At 43.1% G+C, this 18,400-nt stretch overlaps 1 protein-coding gene across 1 annotated transcript in view; it reads left to right on the forward strand.

Annotated features, from left to right (window-relative positions):
• The first annotated feature begins 16,211 nt into the window (after positions 1-16,211).
• The window catches only part of frem1a (Fras1 related extracellular matrix 1a), a 95,655-nt gene continuing 93,466 nt past the window's right edge, over positions 16,212-18,400 (forward strand). Inside the window, exons 1-2 of the mRNA XM_078395640.1 lie at positions 16,212-16,442; positions 17,083-17,177. Of these exons, the coding sequence (XP_078251766.1) occupies positions 16,212-16,442; positions 17,083-17,177 (326 nt within the window). The remainder of the gene's footprint in view (positions 16,443-17,082; positions 17,178-18,400) is intronic.

The raw sequence follows: 18,400 nt of genomic DNA on the forward strand, positions 1-18,400 counted from the left end.
TGTACGTTCTCCCCATGACCTGCGTGGGTTTTCTCCGAGATCTTCGGTTTCCTCCCACACTCCAAAGACGTACAGGTATGTAGGTTAATTGGCTGGGTAAATGTAAAAATTGTCCCTAGTGGGTGTAGGATAGTGTTAATGTACGGGGATCGCTGGGCGGCACGGACTTGGAGGGCCGAAAAGGCCTGTTTCCGGCCGTATATATATGATATGATATGATATGATAAGTCTACACTAATAACTATAGAGTATAAAATCAAATTTTTTTTTTTAAAATTGAAAATCTAACTTTTAACTTTTTAGAAGTGCCGCTACACTCCTACACATATAGACGGTGTGTACCATCACAAAAAAGCACTGCTTTCTCTTTACAATGCATCAACACCACTCATGTTTCCTTTATAAACCATATACCTATGAAGAGTTCGAAAGGCTGTTACACAGGACCCTGCTCCTCAATGTCCAATTTCCGCTGGACTCTAGACTTTCATCGTCCCCCACAGATCCTTTGTGTTGGCTGCACCGAGCATCAGTGCGTCCCTCAGCACATACTCCTGCACCTTGGTATGTGCCAGCCGCCAGCATTCATTTACAGACAAAAGCAGAATATGCTGCAAGAACTCAGTCAAACAGCATCTGAACTCAGTCAAACAGCATCGGTGGGAAGAGATGGTTTTGACTGACTTTGCTTCCGAGGTTTCTGAAGATAGACACAAAATGCTGTAGTAACTCAGCGGGACAGGCAGCACCTCTGGATAGAAGGAATGTGTGACATTTTGGGTCGAGACCCTTCTTCTAACTAGCCTGGGGAAAGGGAAACGGTTTTGTTTCAGATTCCAGCATCAGTAATTGTATTTGTTTTCCTTCACTTGCACACATCCTGCACACTGGATAACCAATATGTTTCAGGCTCTGAGGCTAGCACATACTCCTGTTGCTCCTAGATTTGTATATGTATCAGCCAAGACACCCACTCAGGAGACAGATGGCAGATGGGAAATTAGAATAACAATCAAAACCCAGGGAAAAAGTGGGGGCGGCTTGAAAGCATGAAAAAAGCACACACTGAGTATGTGCGTACAGCCTAACATGATAACAAGAGCAGCTTCCCATGGGTTGTTGTAACAGTGTGAATGTGCACTGGCTCTGGCGGGGAAATCATTGTAAATTTGCGGGTTTGCTAAAGAATCTGAGTCACAAGTTACTAATTTAACCCTGATGGTTTCCAAAAATACAAATTAAAGCTTTTGCACTTTGATGTTTCAAAGCCTGATTGAACTTATACGAGGGGGTGTATGCTAGTTATCTGTGAGAACACTTAAATTGTGAATGCCAGAGATGGTTACTATTCTACTGTGTTTCCCACTATGGTTTTCTTAGCTGACTTATTTTCCCCTTCTTTGTGTTCTGTTTCTTTCTCCACCATCCAGCTCTCATCCGCCTTATCTCTTCATTATTGAGCTAGGAGTTGATTTGCATCGTAACCAACTTATCAAAGCACTTTGTCACAATTGACATGAGTGCCGCTAGTCAGTCGTCATTAAGGCATATCACCTTTGTCTTCTTGGGCATGGATATTACGGATGTCTTTTTAAAGCAGGGAGGGACTTTCGATGCAGTATTGAGAGGTCAAAGATGCTCTTGAAAACTCCAGCCAGTTGGCCAACTTAGGTTTTGAGAACGTGACATTGTACACCATCCGGAGGCTTTCGGAGGGCTCACCTTCATGAAGGATCTTCGGTTGTTGGCCTGGGAGGCTGAGATCACAGGGTTGTTGAGATACTGTGGGGGTTTGTGAAGGTACATTGTTGCTCTCCCCTTTGAAGTGAGCAAGAAACCATTTAGCTCGTCCAGGAGAGATGTGTGGCTGTCACTTGAGCTACTCGATTTCGAACTTGTCGAACGTTTCACCATGCAAGCCCTGCCACAGTTGCCAAGTGTCTAAGCCTCCAGTTTAGTCTGCATGTGGCCCTTGCGTTCGTAATAGCTTTCTGGAGGTCGTAGCTGAACTTATTGTACGACTCTTGAATGCCTGATTTGAACCCCATAAATCTGATCCTCAGCAGATTGAAGAAGGATAATGCAACTTTGAAAAATTCTTCTCATATTCCTTATGGTTCTTGCTTGCAGTACACAGCCCACTAACCTCCCTCTGCCTTTCTGGATGAAAGACGCAGAACATTAAAGCCTAGGCTGAAGAAACCCGATACATAATAATTATGCCTATTGGTCCCCAGCACGTCTATCAGCATCAGCAAATGTTTTCTCTAATAGTCATCCATATAATTATCGTCTGTGTAATTACACTAGTTATTTCATCCTTGGATCTGAGGGAAGAAAACAATGGCAATCTTTAAAGCAAAATCCTCCAGTATACTGCTTTGAACCACCAGGAGATTTTTGGGCAGGAACCAAGATGTGGATTAAGTTGCAGAAGTCTATTTCAATCAGAGCTCCCTTACCCCATGATGGGGAAGATTTTGGTGTTCTTCCAGCTCAGGTGTCACATGCTAAACATGCACACAAATCTGTCAGACTGCACAACAATTCAGCATGACATCTTGTACAGGCTTCGGAACGATTTATCCCCATCTTCATTCTCAAACTTGAATCTTAACTGGTTACATCTAGCGTAATCTTGCATGAATTATGTCATACCCTATTCAGTCTGGCTCCATCAAATGAAATGAAGTCATTTAAAGGGAATTATCCTGTGGCTAATTTCGACATATATATTCCTGACATATGACAATAGAACATTATTGACTCTTGAATAACATCAAAACCTCACAAGACTGATATGAGAGATAATTACTGAAATAATTACTCCATTACCTCACATGGATGTGCAGGGAATGGAGGGACATGAATCATCGGCAGGCAGATAAGATTAGTGTATCTGGGCATTATGTTCAGCACAGACTTGCGCTGAAGGGTTGGTTCCTGTGCTGTACTGTTCCAAGTGCAATAAGAGAGAGGAACCTAGTGACGAATATATGTTCATACTTCGGACTTTTGAATTTAGTAACGTCATGGGAAACTGTTTGCACTTAGTGGGATCCATATGTCAGTCGTTCGTAACCCAGAGAAGGTCTGTATTTCAATTTGTCTGTCATCCCAACTTTATTCCAATTCATGCCCTTCAGAAAGATTATTGAATATAAACAGGAGCATGAAGTTGATCAGTCTTGATCTTATCAAATGACGAAGCAAGCTCTAGAGGTCGAATGGCCTGTTCCAGTTTTGAATTTGTTTGTTCGTATATTACAATGCTCTGTGCGTTGTAAGCGAGGACATCGTGTGGTGCAGAGAGATCAGCAGTCCCATAAGACAAAGGAAAGCTGGAGTGCAGGCAGTTGTGGGGACATTGGACCTTTGTGAATCAGGAAATATCTTTGACCAGACTACATCCGCTATTTCCTTGGGCAGGAATGCAGAGTTCTGTGACTGGAATTTTTTCTTGCACAATTTACTGAACTGTAGTTTAATAGCTTATTTAGATTTGAGACATTCCTTTACTCTCTTCGAGTCAGCCACGAGAAGAGAAATGTCTGCCTTGTGGGACACAACTGTAAGAAAACTGTGGGTGAGATTTTAAGATTCCAGTGATTACAAAACTGTACATCAATCCTCATCACTCCAGAAATCTGTGGTGACTTCAGGATTGCGAATTCAGGATTTTTGCAGGTAAAAAGCTGCAAATGGGCATCCCAAAATTGTTGGTATTCATGCAGTGTCCCTTCACAACCTTCCGTGCTCTCCTTCACTGTCAAGTTGAAACATTTTAACTAATCCATTTACAAACTGCTTCCATTGTAAAACAGCTTCAACAGCTTAAACCACCTGGGTCTTCCTTCTCCTTTCAAATCAATAAGGACCATTCCATTTACCTCCTAATAATGATGCACAGTTAGTTTAAGATGCAAAAATAGACACAAGTGCTAGAGTATCTCAGTGGGTCAGGCAGCAGCTCTGGAGAACATGAATAGTTGACATTTTGGGTCAGGACTCTTGTTCAGACTGGTGGAGCGCCAAAAGCTGGCAGAGAGATGGGGGGAGGGCAAAGCTGGTGAGTGATAGGTGGACACAGGTGAAGGGGGGATTTGATAGGTAGATGGTTGGACAAAGAAATGAAAGGACAAAAAGTGTGAGATAAAGATAGAAGAGGTATGAATTGTGAAGCCAGATGAAGGAATATAGATGGAATGGAACTGGGGTCGGGTGGTAGAAGATGAGAAATGAGTACACATCAAGGTGGGACAATGGAAGAGAGGGAAGAGGTGGGTTGTTTGTAGGTTAGTGAAACAACCCCTCATTTTTCCCTCTCTTCTCATCCACGTCTAGTTTAAGATGCAGGTGCATAGCAGCATTGGAGCACTAGCTGTGGACCAGTGGCAAACTACATGTGTACATTAATATGCAAGGTCTTCCTGACATTGCATGCTACTATATCAGAGCACAGGGCAGAGTTCTATTATAACAGAGTGCAATCAATCTTGTTCATGAAGAAATACATGTCTACATCTGTGAAGTGAACGCTCCTGCTCTTACAATTAGAGATGCGGTCTGTGGCTAGTAAGATGCCATCTCACCACAGGCACTTCCAAATGTGTTGTGAGTTTATGAATGTATTCAGAGCTGAAAGGTCCACCTCTACTGTGCCAGTTTATCAGAGTTTCATTTCAAATTTTTTTTTGCAGAATAAACTCTATTCATAATATATACAAAAGAAGATTACAATGCAAAGCTTTTTCTGCGAATGAAGCTTAAAAGGCAGCAATAAAGCTGGAATTATAAGAAATATTCAGCAGGTCGGGCAACTAATTTTGTTTTCATTTCAGATTTCTTATACCTGGAGGTTTTCATTTCTGAAAGAAATAGAAGTTGGCCACAGAGATAACATTTGGAAGTAGAACTGTGTAAGACGGGTATAGATTCCTGAACAAGATGTATTGAGCACTAATGTACAATTTGATTGAGATGAATATTAGAGAACTGATTGAACACAAAATTCTATATTTAATAATAAGCAATTATTGATGAGTAGTTCATTGGACCTATCCTCTACAACCAAAGGTCATGGTTAAGTTTGGATTCAATCATTTCTTCTCTTTCCTAACTTCCCATGTGGTCCATCAGCTTGTGTGAGCCTTTGTCCCACTTGCTAAACTTTATCCCTCAGTCCTCACTCATCATTTTTAACAGAACCCGCAAATTCATTAGCTCTTGTGGTAATTTATGTCGATATTATTTAAAACCACAGCCAAGCTTTTAGGTCCATACTGTACACCAATTGTTTACTGTTTTCATAAGTTCAAAAGTTGGCAAGGTATATTGCAGCTGTACAAAACCTTGGTTGGGGTACTGTTGGACTATTGTGTCCATTTCTAGTTACTGAATGACAGGAAGAGTCTGGAGACTTTGGAGAAGGTGCAGAAAAGGTTCGCCAGGATGTTGAGTGGATTTGAATGTATCAGCTAAGGAGAAGACAAACATAGATTGTTTTCACAGGAGCATCAGAGGCTGAAGGACTAACCTGATGGATATATAAATAAAATTATGAGAGTCATCTATATGGTGGATGTCGGAATCTTTCTCCCAAGCTAGAAATGTCAAATACTAGAGGGCATAGGTTTAAGAGTAGAGGGGGGCAGTTCAAATGAGATTTTTTATATTGATTGTGGATGGTGAGGAACACATTGCCAGGAAGTGTTGTAATGATTAAGGAGCATTTAAACAGACTCATGAACAGACAGGAAATGGAGGGAGATGGACCTTGTACAGGAAGATAGAATTAGTTTAGAACGGCATCATGGTCAATGTAGACCAAGGGCTGAAGTGCCTGTTCTGGTGCTGTACTCTCCTATGTTCCGTGTTCGAATAGAGTAGTCAACTCATTGATTTCACTAAAAGATAACTGCATATAAAAACTACCATCCCAGTCTCTATTCAAAGATCAGGAAATGCCAGAAAAACTCAGCAAGTCTGCATCTCAGCAACTCAGCCAGTTAGCCAGTCCAGATCTGTGATATCTTGCCAGACGTCTGCTCAATTGTGGAAGGAAGAAACAGAGTTAACCTTTCACGTTGGAGATCCTTCTGAAACATTAACGCTGTTCCTTTTCCCACAGATACGGCTTGACCTGCTGATTGTTTTCAACATTTTATGTCTTGGTTTTAAGTTTCCTCTTCTGCACTTCTTTTGATTGTCACTCTGTTTAATTGTTTCTGCTAATCTGCTAACGTTCCCACTAGTTCCGAGATACCCAGAGCTACATGCTCATGAACAATTACTCAAACCCCCTTTTCTCTGCCAATTTAATGCCAGGTGGTTTTGATCTGCTTTTTTTTTCTGTGGCTCTAATCTTTCTGAATAATAAACAACAGGCAGAGTGGGTCAAAGAGTAGTTGGCATGGATTAGGTAGTCAGTAAGTTTATCGTGGCACTCTTCATTTATTTATCCAAACTACCTTAACATGCCTTAGACTTGCAATTTTACAACTACTTGCAAATTAAAGATCAGGAGGTGTTTATTCAACATCATGTGTAGAATCGGTGAACCGATTTCATGATCTCACTTGTTTTGCCACTGTAAGTCTTCTGAGACCACTTGCTGATGAGTGCAGACTAATAATGGCTGCATTCACACATGTACACTGCAGCAAAAGAGACCATGTAGTGCTTAATTCACTATCCCCACACATGCGCACGTGCGAACAAGCACACCACTTACACACACACACACACACACACACACACACACACACACACACACACACACACACACACACACACACACACACACACACACACACACACACACACACACACACACACACACACACACACACACACACACACACACACACACACAAACCCAAGCACACACTGACACTATTTTGACCGCCATGTCTGTAGTTATGCTAATACACCCCTCCCCTCAGAGTTCAAAGCCTCTTCATTATTCACGGAGTTTGCCCACACAGAAATGTCAACTAAGCCAGAGCAGTTTGTTGTTAAGGATGAAAACAGAAAGTGCTGCAAACACTCAGCAGGTACGGCAGCATCTGTGGAGGGCAAAACCATTAATGTTTCAGGTCTGAGACCATGTAATGAATCAGTTGCTATCCGGGAATTGACTATACGCGTTGATCCAGGTTTGTGAAGTCAGGTCGAGTTTATTGTCATGTGTACAAGTCTGGTGAGGTACAGGTACAAGAAAAATCTTGTTTGCAGCAGCATCACAGGCACACCGACTCTGACAACACACAACAACATAAATGGCACGAAAAATTGTAGAAGACCATAAAAATAAAAATTAAAAACTCTGCAATTAACTAAGACATTAGTGCAAAACACAATTAGAGAAGCAGCAAGTCCATGATGGTTTCAGGAGGTGACAAGCGACAGGCACAGATAAGACATAATCATCTTTGAGTGGTAGCATTAGGAAGGGTTGCATAGTCCTTTCCTGTTTCAGTGTTACAGCATCTCTTTTCCCCTATGTTCCATCCCTACCTTTGATTTGTGCTGTTGACTGCACACTTCTTCCTCCCACCTGCAAAGATTAAGATTTCCTTACGTACTCTTGCACTCCCCAGTATGACATCCAGCAAGACAGAGGTGAAGATCGACACAAACAGCTGGAGTAATTCAGCAGGTCAGACGACATCTCTGGAGAAAAGGAGCCCCTTCTTCAGACTGAGGGTTAGGGGAAAGGGAAACAAGAGATATAGACTGTGATGTAGAGAGATATAGAACAAATGAATAAAAGATAGACACAAAATGCTGGAGCAACTCAGCGGGACAGGCAGAATCTCTGGAAAGAAGGAATGGGTGACATTTCGGATCGAGACCCATCTTCAGATTGAAGACTTCTAGCAGTCTGAAGAAGGGTCTCGACACGAAATGTCACCCATTCCTTCTCTCCAGAGATGCTGCCTGTCCTGCTGAGTTACTCCAGCATTTTGTGTCTATCTTTGGTTTAAACCAGCATCTGCAGTTCCTTCCTGCACAAATGAATAAAAGATATCAAGGGATATAGGGAAAAGGCAGGCACGGGTTACTAATTGTGGATGATCAGCCATGATCACAATGAATGGTGGTGCTGGCTCGAAGGGCCGAATGGCCTCCTCCTGCACCTATTATCTATGTTTCTATATGCAAAAAAGTAACGATGATAAAGGAAGATGTTGTGATGCTGTCATTTAATTGACTGGTTTAATTGATTAATTTAATTGATCCATCTGCCACTTTTTGGGACATATTTAATTAGGCCGCTGCCCAATCTTACATTTTATCTGGAGGTTATGGCACTATATGCTGTTGACAAAGTATTTTGATGCACAATAGCTGAGTAGAGAAAAAGTAGATACTCGAAACATTGCGTTTTGACACATGTTTGCTTTCAGTGAATTGCCAACGTTCCTTAAATGGGTGTGCAGTACTTATCTGTTCAGATGAATAAAGGTGCATTCAGTAATAATTTGGCTTGGCTCTTGCAAAACTTCAGGAGTCTGTGCACGCACTGATAATGGAAAAGCAATTAAGTGACTGAACCACCAATCCCCCAGCCCATCCTCCCTAGACTATATTAAGCCAGTCAAAAGAACTGAAAGCAGCAAGGGAGGGGGATAAAATGAAAGATGATTGCCAAAGTAAATGGCCTTGCACAAGCTGCAAACAAGTGAAAACATCTTCAGAATGCTGTTATCATGGGAACTTACAGGCTGGTCTCCATCCAGTCAATTTGCAGGAATACCTCAAGAAAATAGTCAGACACAAAGCACAAGCTAAGCAGGACATTAACTGTATGGATGTGTGCACAAAGGGAACTGAAAGCAACCCTGAGCCGCAAAACAAGAATTTCTACTGTGCTTCATCAACAAATTGATGGTGGCTTTTGTCTACTTTCACAGCTCGTATCCGATCTGTGTGAATTCCTCGTGTTTACTCCAGGTGAGACCTTTCAACATTCGGGAAAACAATCCTTCGGCAAGTCTGTCCCGCAGTGAGGGCTTTCTGATGACAGCCCTGATCTGCAAACTTTTGTATTTAGCTGTGATTCTTTTATTCTACTCTGCTTTGACCATTTGCTGAGTGGGCCTTCAGTTGTTTGATGGAAATATGAGACATTGCCTTTAGATTTGTAGAACCTGAGGGGCAACTTTTTTTTACACAAAAGGTGGTAGCTAAATGGAACAAGTGGCCAGAGGAGGTTGTTGAGGCAGTTTGAGGCAGGTACAATCACAATGTTTAAAAAACATTTAGAGCGATACATATAGTATAAGACAATAACTGCAGATGCTGGTACAAATCGAAGGTATTTATTCACAAAATGCTGGAGTAACTCAGCAGGTCAGGCAGCATCTCAGGAGAGAAGGAATGGGTGATGTTTCGGGTCGAGACCTTTCTTCAGACTGATAGATAGGATAGGTTTTAATTGACATGAGCCAAATGCAGGCAGTGTAGATGGGGCATATTGGTCAGCATAGGCAATTTGGGCTGAAGGGACTATTTCCATGCTGTATGCCTCAATGACTCTATGACTCTGGTGTTGTTGCCATTAGATAGTCTCCCAAATTTGCGAATTATAGCCATATCTTGTCAATTAATATTTTGGTATTGGATTTAGTTCCCTATGAACACTGAAAAGAAGTAATGATATCATGTAAGGTAAGCATTTTACAGTGCTGTGCACAACTGCCATTGGTAATGGCTTGTATCTTATGGCATCTTTAATATAGGAAATCTTTGAAATCTTTACAAAGCATTCCACAGAGTGTTAACATGCAAAATTTGAGTTGTCAGGAACAATGCAAAGTAGAATTCAACCGCCCTCTCATCCCCCCCCCCCCCCCCCCCCCTTTCTGTGTGGAGTTTGCATGATGTTCCTGTGTCTGTTTTGGTTTCCTCCAGTTTCACTAGAGATTTGTAAATTGATAGGTTATTTGGTCACTGTGAACTGCCCCTTAGTGTGGAAATGAAAGTTGAATTGGGAGGGGGGGAGTGGGGTGATGGGGATTAGTTTAGAGGTACAGCGTGGAAACAGGGCCTTTCGGCCCATCGGGTCCACGCCAATCAATGATCCCCGCACATTAACGCTATCCTATACCCACTAGGGACATTTTTTTTACATTTACCAAGCCAATTAACCTACATACTTGTATGTTTTTGGAGTGTGAGGGGAAACTGAAGATCTTGGAGAAAACCCACCCAGGTCATGGGGAGAACGTGCAAACTCTGTACAGACAGCCCCCTTAGTCGGGATCGAACCTGGGTCTCCGGCACTGCATTCGATGTAAGGCAGCAACTCTATCGCTGCGCCCGGTATATCATATCATATCATATATCATATATATACAGCCGGAAACAGGCCTTTTTCGGCCCACCAAGTCCGTGCCGCCCAGCGATCCCCGTACATTAACACTATCCGACACCCACTAGGGACAATTTTTACATTTACCCAGCCAATTAACCTACATACCTGTACGTCTTTGGAGTGTGGGAGGAAACCGAAGATCTCGGAGAAAACCCACGCAGGTCACGGGGAGAACGTACAAACTCCTTACAGTGCAGCACCCGTAGTCAGGATCGAACCTGAGTCTCCGGCGCTGCATTCGCTGTAAAGCAGCAACTCTACCGCTGCGCTACCGTGGGGAAAATAAAACCGGATTACTGTAGGACCAAAGGGATTAGTATCAGATTAGTGTTAGGTGCTTGGCATGGAGTCAGTGGGCCAAAGTCCCTGTTTTTGTTCTGTGTGGTTCTGTGACTAAATTACTCTAGACCTTATTGTATATCTTGATGAAATACAACACTATAGTGCATCTATATATGCAAACATCCGGAGCTATTTCCTAATTAAAAGTTATAACTGTCTTTCTATTCCTGATCATTCATTCTTTGCCTAAATCTGCAAGCTCATAAATGTTTTGGAATGATTTTAAATAATGTTGTGGGATAATATTTTTATATCTGATGCTTAAAAGTCAAACGCAATGAACTTTCGTCCACATAAAATAGGATAATTGAACTATTTCTAAGCCTTCTTTCATGTTTATCTCAGACTTTTTTTTTTACATAAAGTTCATTCAGAGTTCAGTTTGAATGATCATTTACGTTAATGAATATAAATTGACAGCAAAGTGTGTTGGCAGCAGTCTTTACAGAGAAAGAAAGTTGCCAGAAAGGTTACAGGAAAGTTGCCAGCATGTATATTTGACAAGGGTGGTGGCATTCAATGGAAGGTATCGTATTAGTCCAATGTTCAGATCCTTTGTTGTCAGTGGAACAGAATATCAGGTGGGCAAACAACAAGAAACTATTGTCTGGTTTTGGACTGTTACTGATGGTAACTTTGCACTAAGGTTTTCTTTAAAAATAAAATTAAGTGTTTTCAACAACGCTGAATTTATTGAGAAATGTAACAGGAAGAAGCCATTCAGCCCCTTTATGCCTCTGCTATTCAGTAACACCATGGCTAATCTTTCAGCACCAATCTCCTGCACTAACACCATGTTGACTGAATTGATTGAAAGATACAGTTTGGAAACAGGTCCCTCAGCCCACTGAGTCCATGCCGACCATTAATCACTTGTTCAGACAAGCTCCATGTTATCCCACATTCACATCTACTCGCCACCACTAGGGGCAATTTACAGAGGCTATTTAACCGACAAATCTCTACGTCTTTGGGATGTGGGAGGAAGCCCGTACACACAGAGGAAATCCATGCGGTGTGAGGGAGAACATACAAACTCCCCACAGGAGGCACCAGGGGTCAGGATTGAGCCAAGACTCTGGTATTGTGAGGCAGCAGCTCCACCAGCCGCGCCATTGCGCTGCCCCAAATATCCTTTGATTCTCAATATTTAAAGATCTATCCATCTCCGTTCTCAATTTACTCAGTGATTGCACCTTCGCAGTCCCCTTGGGTAGAAAATTCAAAATATTTACTAATGTCAATGTGAAAAAGATTTTTTCCTCTTGTTTTAATCTTGAGAGAGTAGCCACTTATGCAGCTACCCGTTCAAGCAAGAAAGTAAGAATGCTTTACATTTAAATGTAATCACCTCTAGTTCTTCTCAACTTTTATTGCCTAGTTTTTTGAATCACTAAACAGAGTCTACCATCTCAGGAATCAATTGGGTGAACCTTCACTACACTCCACTACCGCAAGTATTCTATGTCCCTGTGATAAGGAGGGGCTGCTTTCTAAGAAAAGAGTCATTTTGTGAACTGTTGATAAAATTTGATGATATACATTGTCAATTGACGATATAATTGACGATATAGCAACAGTCAATGTGTTGGAGAAACGTGTCAGGCTGAGTAGCATCTGTGGAGCGAGGGGAATTGTCAGCATTTCAGGTCGAAACCCTGCATCAGGATTGATTTATTTTGTCCCACGCATGCTGCTCAAACCACTCAGCTTGTCCAAAAGGTTGTTTGTTCTAGATTCCAACATCTGCAGTCTCTTGAGACTCCTTTGTTGTTCCTTTTGCACTTGCTATTTAATTGTTTTTTTTCTCACATAAATTCCATGCGAGTGAATTTTGAGTCTGTACCTCAGATGAGTGCAAAAGTCTCAAGGGTCTGGGTGAAGGATTGATATGTCCAATTCTAACCAACTAAGGGCTGCCGGTCAGAAAGTCCAGAAGCTAGTTGCAGATGGATAACCCAAGACCAAGGTCCAGGAGTTTAGAGATGAGCATATTCAGTATTGCGAGTATAAGAAAATAACTGCAGATGCTGGTACAAATCGATTTATTCACAAAGTGCTGGAGTAACTCAGCAGATCAGGCAGCATCTCGGGAGAGAAGGAATGGGTGACGTTTCGGGTCGAGACCCTTCTTCAGTATTGCGATGTTGAAGGTTGAGTTGTGAATGAATATGTCATAGGAACAGAGTAAGACCATTCAGCCCATCAAGTCAACTGCCATTCAATCATAGCTAATTTATCATTCCCTCTCAACCCCATTCGCCTTCTCCCCATAACCTTTCCAGTTGGTGTTGTTATTGTCAGCATCCAGAGTCTAATGTAGTACAAAGGAGATATTTTCCCTGTACACAAATTGCAGGGGGTCTAGATTGTCTGGAGGACTGGCACAGATGTGGGTCATCACCGGTCTCTCAGTGAATTTCATGATGGTCAATGATAGAGCTACTGGGTAGCAGCGATGGAGACAGGTCACTTTCCTTTTCATGGGGACTGCAATGATGGAAATTTCCTTGAAGCAAATGTCGACAGTAGACTGATGAAGTGAGATGCTGAATATGCCACCGAAGGCTGTGGCTAGTTGAAAGAACCCGTATAGTGAGTTTATCCATGCTGGTCAGTGCTTTCTAGGAGTTTTCCCTCATGAATGCAGATCTTACTTCTGTCACGGAGATGTGTAGGACAGAGCCAGCATGAGATGGGAGAAGGGGAGTGGGCGGGGTCATGCGTCATGGAACTTTGTTTGCCTCTTCAAAACAGGTGTAAAAGGCATTGAGCTCGTCCGATAGAGGTGCACCATTGGCAGAGATCGTTCCTGATTTTGCGTTGTAGCCTGTGATAGTATTCTGGACCTGCCGCACATGTCCGGCATCCATTTATGTAGGGAACTGTTCACACCGCTGGGTGGTAAGCTAATAGGTGGAACTAGGTGAGAAGGGGTTCATGGCCAGATGGGGGTGGGTGGGGGGGGGGGGGAGGAGAGGGGATGGGAGGGATGTGGGACATGGCATCGGGGGCTGAGAGGTGATCAGTGGAGACAACAAAGGGCTGCAGATAATGGAAGGTGAGAGGAAAAGAAGGTGGTGAGTGGAACCAGGTAAAGGAGGGAAGATGGTCAGATGTAAACTGTGTGGGGAGAGAATTTGGGAGTGTTTAAGTGCATGGGTGATAGGCAGAGAGAAGCAGGCATGGGAGGGGAAAGAAACAGTAACAGAAGGTAGGGAGGGGGATTTAGAAAGAAAGGATCTGAGTTGATCAGAAGGAGAGAGGAAAGGAAAGGCATGTGGGCGGGCTACTTGAAATTGGAGAATTCAATTTTCATGCCATTGGGTTGTAGACTACCCAGCCAGTTGTATGAGGTGCAGTTCATTCAGTTTGCATTTGCCCTCGCCCTGGCAGTGGAGCAGACTGAGTCAAAGAAAGAATCAGTGTGGGGAATGGGAGGGGGAGTTGTTAAAATGGCTGGCAACCTGGAGCTCAAGATGGCCATTGTGGACAGAACTCAGGTAGTTAGCAAAGCAGATACCTATTCTGTGCTTGGTCACGCTGATGTAGAAATATGTCATGTCAAGTCAAGTCAAGTCAATTTATTTGTATAGCACATTTAAAAACAACCCACGTTGACCAAAGTGCTGCACATCTGACTAGGAAAAAAAGATACAGTGGCAGGCAGCCAAACACAACGGCGCGGCCATCTTGAACAAAATGTTAATTCAATCACCCACAGTCCAACAATAAAAGCACTAAACAGGCACCCAAATTACCCAACCCCAAAAACCCCCCAAAACACAGTCCAACAATAGAAGCATTAAATAGGCATTCAAATCACACACCCCAAAACCCCCAAAAACACAGTCCAACAATAAAAGCATCAAACAGGCACTCAAACCACCCAACCCCAAAAACACACAAAAAAGAAACATCCATCAAAGAAACATCCATCACAGTGAGTCTCCTCCAGTCCTCTCTCTCCTCACTGTGATGGAAGGCCACAATGTCTTTCCCTTCTCCTGCTGTCCTCGCCCGCGGTCAGGTTGTTGTGGTTGCAGGCCGCACCGGACGGTCCACAGCGGGCCAAGCCCAAGGCGCGTCGCGTCGCAGCCGCTCCCGCAGCCTCCGAAGACGGCCGGCTCCGCCGATGATAAGTCCGATCCGGGGCGGGCGAACACGCTGTCGCTGCCGCTGTTGCTGCACGTCGGGGCGGTCGTGGCTCCCGACATTGAAACCCCCGCCCAGCAGAGAAATATCCCGCGGCCATCTTAGGCCGCGCCGGACGGTGAAATGTCCGCGCCCCAAGCCCCGCGATCCGGGGTGGGCGAACATGCTGCCGCTGCCGGAGCTCCCGATGTCGGAATCCACGCGGCCCGAACCTAAGGCAAGTCGCAGCCGCTCCCGCAGCCTCCGAAGACGGCCGGCTCCGGTGATGGTAAGTCCGATCCACGGACTTGGATGGTAAGTCCGATGGAGGCTGACAGCTCCAGGAGTTGGGCCGATGGTAGGCCGCAGCAGGAACGGAGACACGGCCCAGAAAACAAAGGTCGGGTCTCCGTTCGGAAGGGACACATATTTACAGTGTTAGTTTCCCCCTCCCCCCCACATACACACATAGTACACAAACACAAAACATCACATCACAACTACAACTAAGACAAAAAAACCAACAAAAACACAAAGACAAATGGACCGCAGGTGAGCGGCAGCTGCTAGGGCAGTGCCGCCATTTTGTTTTGTGACAGGAGGAAGCTGATCTGACTAAAGCCTATGTTTGCTTCTCTCCTGCTTTATGCTGCTTGAATAAAGAGCTGACATTTCTATTACTGCTTTACACAAAGTACACATTTTCACCATTGACATAAAAATTACAGTGTGTACAACAAATGTTGATGTACCAAATGGCAGAAATCTCTCTTTGATTTTACTTAACTTGATTGCAGCAATTTCTTCAAGGAAATGAATTGAAGGTCACTATAATTTCCACCTCCTCAGTTGCTGTTAATAAATTAACAAACTCCAACGTCAGAAATTTTACTTGGTAGAATTTAGGAGCATGTTGTCTGAGCTGATCAATACATCGGAAAATGAGTGCAGAGAATCACAGTGGTTATTGGGATGCTTTCATTCCACCTACTTGTTATTCATCCTCAGTCCCTTGGAGATCTTTCTCTTTGAAAAATAAAAGAGTTATTGCTGCAAATGTGTACGTACAAAGCAGCATTGACTGCAATCTGGAAACAGTCAGGTGAAATCATTAAGCTAAGTTTCTGCCTTACAAATACATCACAACAAAATGATTATTAATTCCACTTTTTTTCAGGGCTGAAGAAACTTTCGCCTGAATTTGCTGAAACAAATTGACTTCCAGGACCCACATAAAGTCCAGAGAAATCTTTCTCAGACCCTGCTGCACATTGACAGTGAATAACATGAACGTCAGTTTGTGAAGAACTGCGGGAATTTCAAGGTTTTATTACTGAAGCTTGATTCTGATGTGATGAAGCAAAGCTGGATAGAGTCTACGTTCCTCCTGCAACTGGTTCTTTGGAGGTGTATTGCACCTTCTTTTGTTCAAGTGAATCATGATATTACAGTTCCCAAGGGCCTGTCTGTGTTCCTGTCAGAGAAGAACCTGGTGTTCAACATCCCGAAGGATAAGGACAGCTGCAAGGTGGAAGTGGTGATGAACGAACCAATAACACAGCGGGTTGGGAAGCTTACCCCTCAGGTATGGTATTGATGATGGAGTGATCCATTCCAACGAGGTGTCATTACCTCAATATATCGAGCTTGGGGAGTTTGGTTGGTTCAAAGAAGTGGCTCACAAAAAATGGAAATGCAAGGAACTGCAGATGCTGGAATTTTCAGCAAAGCACAATGTAATAGAGTAACCCAGTGGGTCAAACAGCATCTGTGGTGGGACGGGATAGGTGCCTGTAGGAGGGTCCTGACCGGAAACGTGGCGTATCCATTGCCTCCTGTTCTAATGAGGGTGGGCAGAGGCACAAAGGTAGAGTTGCTGCCTTACAATGATTAGTGTTCGATCTTGACTCAGGGTGCATGGTTTCTATGTTTTCCCTGTGACCGCGTGGGTTTTCTCAGGATGCTCCGTTTTCCTCCCACACTTCAAAGATGTAGAGCCTTGTAGGTTAATTGGCTTTGATAAGTTGTAAAATTGCCTCTAGTGTGTAAGCTAGTGTTAGTGTGCGGGTTGATCGCTGGTCAGTGCGGACTTGGTGGGCTGAAGGGCCTGTTTCCGCGCTGTATCTCTAAAGTCTTAGCGTCTAAAAGCAGCAGGGAAATATTTTACAAACTGAATGTTATGGAAATGTAACATCTATATTTGTTTATTGTACAAACTGTTTCAGGTTTTTGATTGTCATTTCCTACCCAATGAAGTAAAATATTCACATAATGGATGTCCAATTCTGGATGAAGATCAAGTCATGCTCAGAGCTTACAGGCAAGTGAAAAGCAGTGGAAGCAGAAACGTTTGTTAACAAGGAAAGATAAGTGTAAAGCTTTGATGCTGGTCACCCAATTGATCATCTAAGGTCATAGCAATCTTAATGAATGACAGGAGAGATTTTCTTCAGTGTTCATAGATGGACACATTGGTTTAGTTCTTGATTAGTTTAATTTATTGTCATGTGTACCGAGCTTTATTGTTGTGTGCTATCCAGTCAGCGGATAGACTATACATGATTATAATCCAGCCGATCACAGTGTACAGATACAGGATAAAGGGAATAACGTTTAGTGCAAGGTAGAGTCCAGTAAAATCTGATTAAAGATAGTTTGTGGGTCTCCAATGAAGTAAATGGGAGGTCAAGACTGCCCTCTAGTTGTTGGTTGGATGGTTCAGTTGCCTGATAACAGCAGGAAAGAAACAGTCCCTGAATCTGAAGGTGATCATGATGGCAGAGTGTGTGGAAAATACACCTGAAAGTATACTGCAATAGACATAGAGGATTTTTATACTTGCTAGGTATTCCAGGTTCCTTCTGAATCGCAGGTTCCTTCATTACCACTTGATCCATATGTTGGAATCCCATACTCTATCACCCTACAGGTTTAAGGTGAGGGGGAAAGATTTGATGGGAACCTGAGGAGTGTAACTTTTTGACACAAATGGTGCTGGGTGTATGGAATAAGCTGCTGAAGGAGGTGGTTGAGGCAGGTACTATCGCAATGTTTAAGAAACATTTAGACGGGTACATGGAAAGGGTAGGTTTAGAGGGATATGGGCTAAATGCAGGCAGGTGGGACTAGTATAGATGGGGCATGTTGGTCAGTGTGGGAAAGTTGGGCCGAAGGACCTGTTTCCACGTGGTATGACTATAACTCTCTAACCCTGTTGTACCTGAATTGCACAATATTACAAACATCCCATTTATTTTCTCAGCTTTATTTATTTCCCCCACTTCTGCAACTTAAAATATATTTTTTTTTTTTTCACTTTCCCCATTCAGTTGAAGGGTTATTAAACTGGAATAATAACTCTGTTCCCTCTCCATAGTTGCTGGCTGAACTGATGAACTTATTCTAGATGTCCAGCATCTGCAGTTTCACCAGAAGGGCCACAGAAGTTCAAGATGTTTGACACCTCCCCCTCAAAGGCAATTAATGATCGGGGCAACAAAGGCTAACCTTGCCAAACCAACCCAAATTCAGTAATATTCATGA

Source organism: Rhinoraja longicauda, chromosome 3 (assembly GCF_053455715.1).
Source record: "Rhinoraja longicauda isolate Sanriku21f chromosome 3, sRhiLon1.1, whole genome shotgun sequence".
In the NCBI taxonomy this organism is placed as follows: Eukaryota; Metazoa; Chordata; class Chondrichthyes; order Rajiformes; family Arhynchobatidae; genus Rhinoraja; species Rhinoraja longicauda.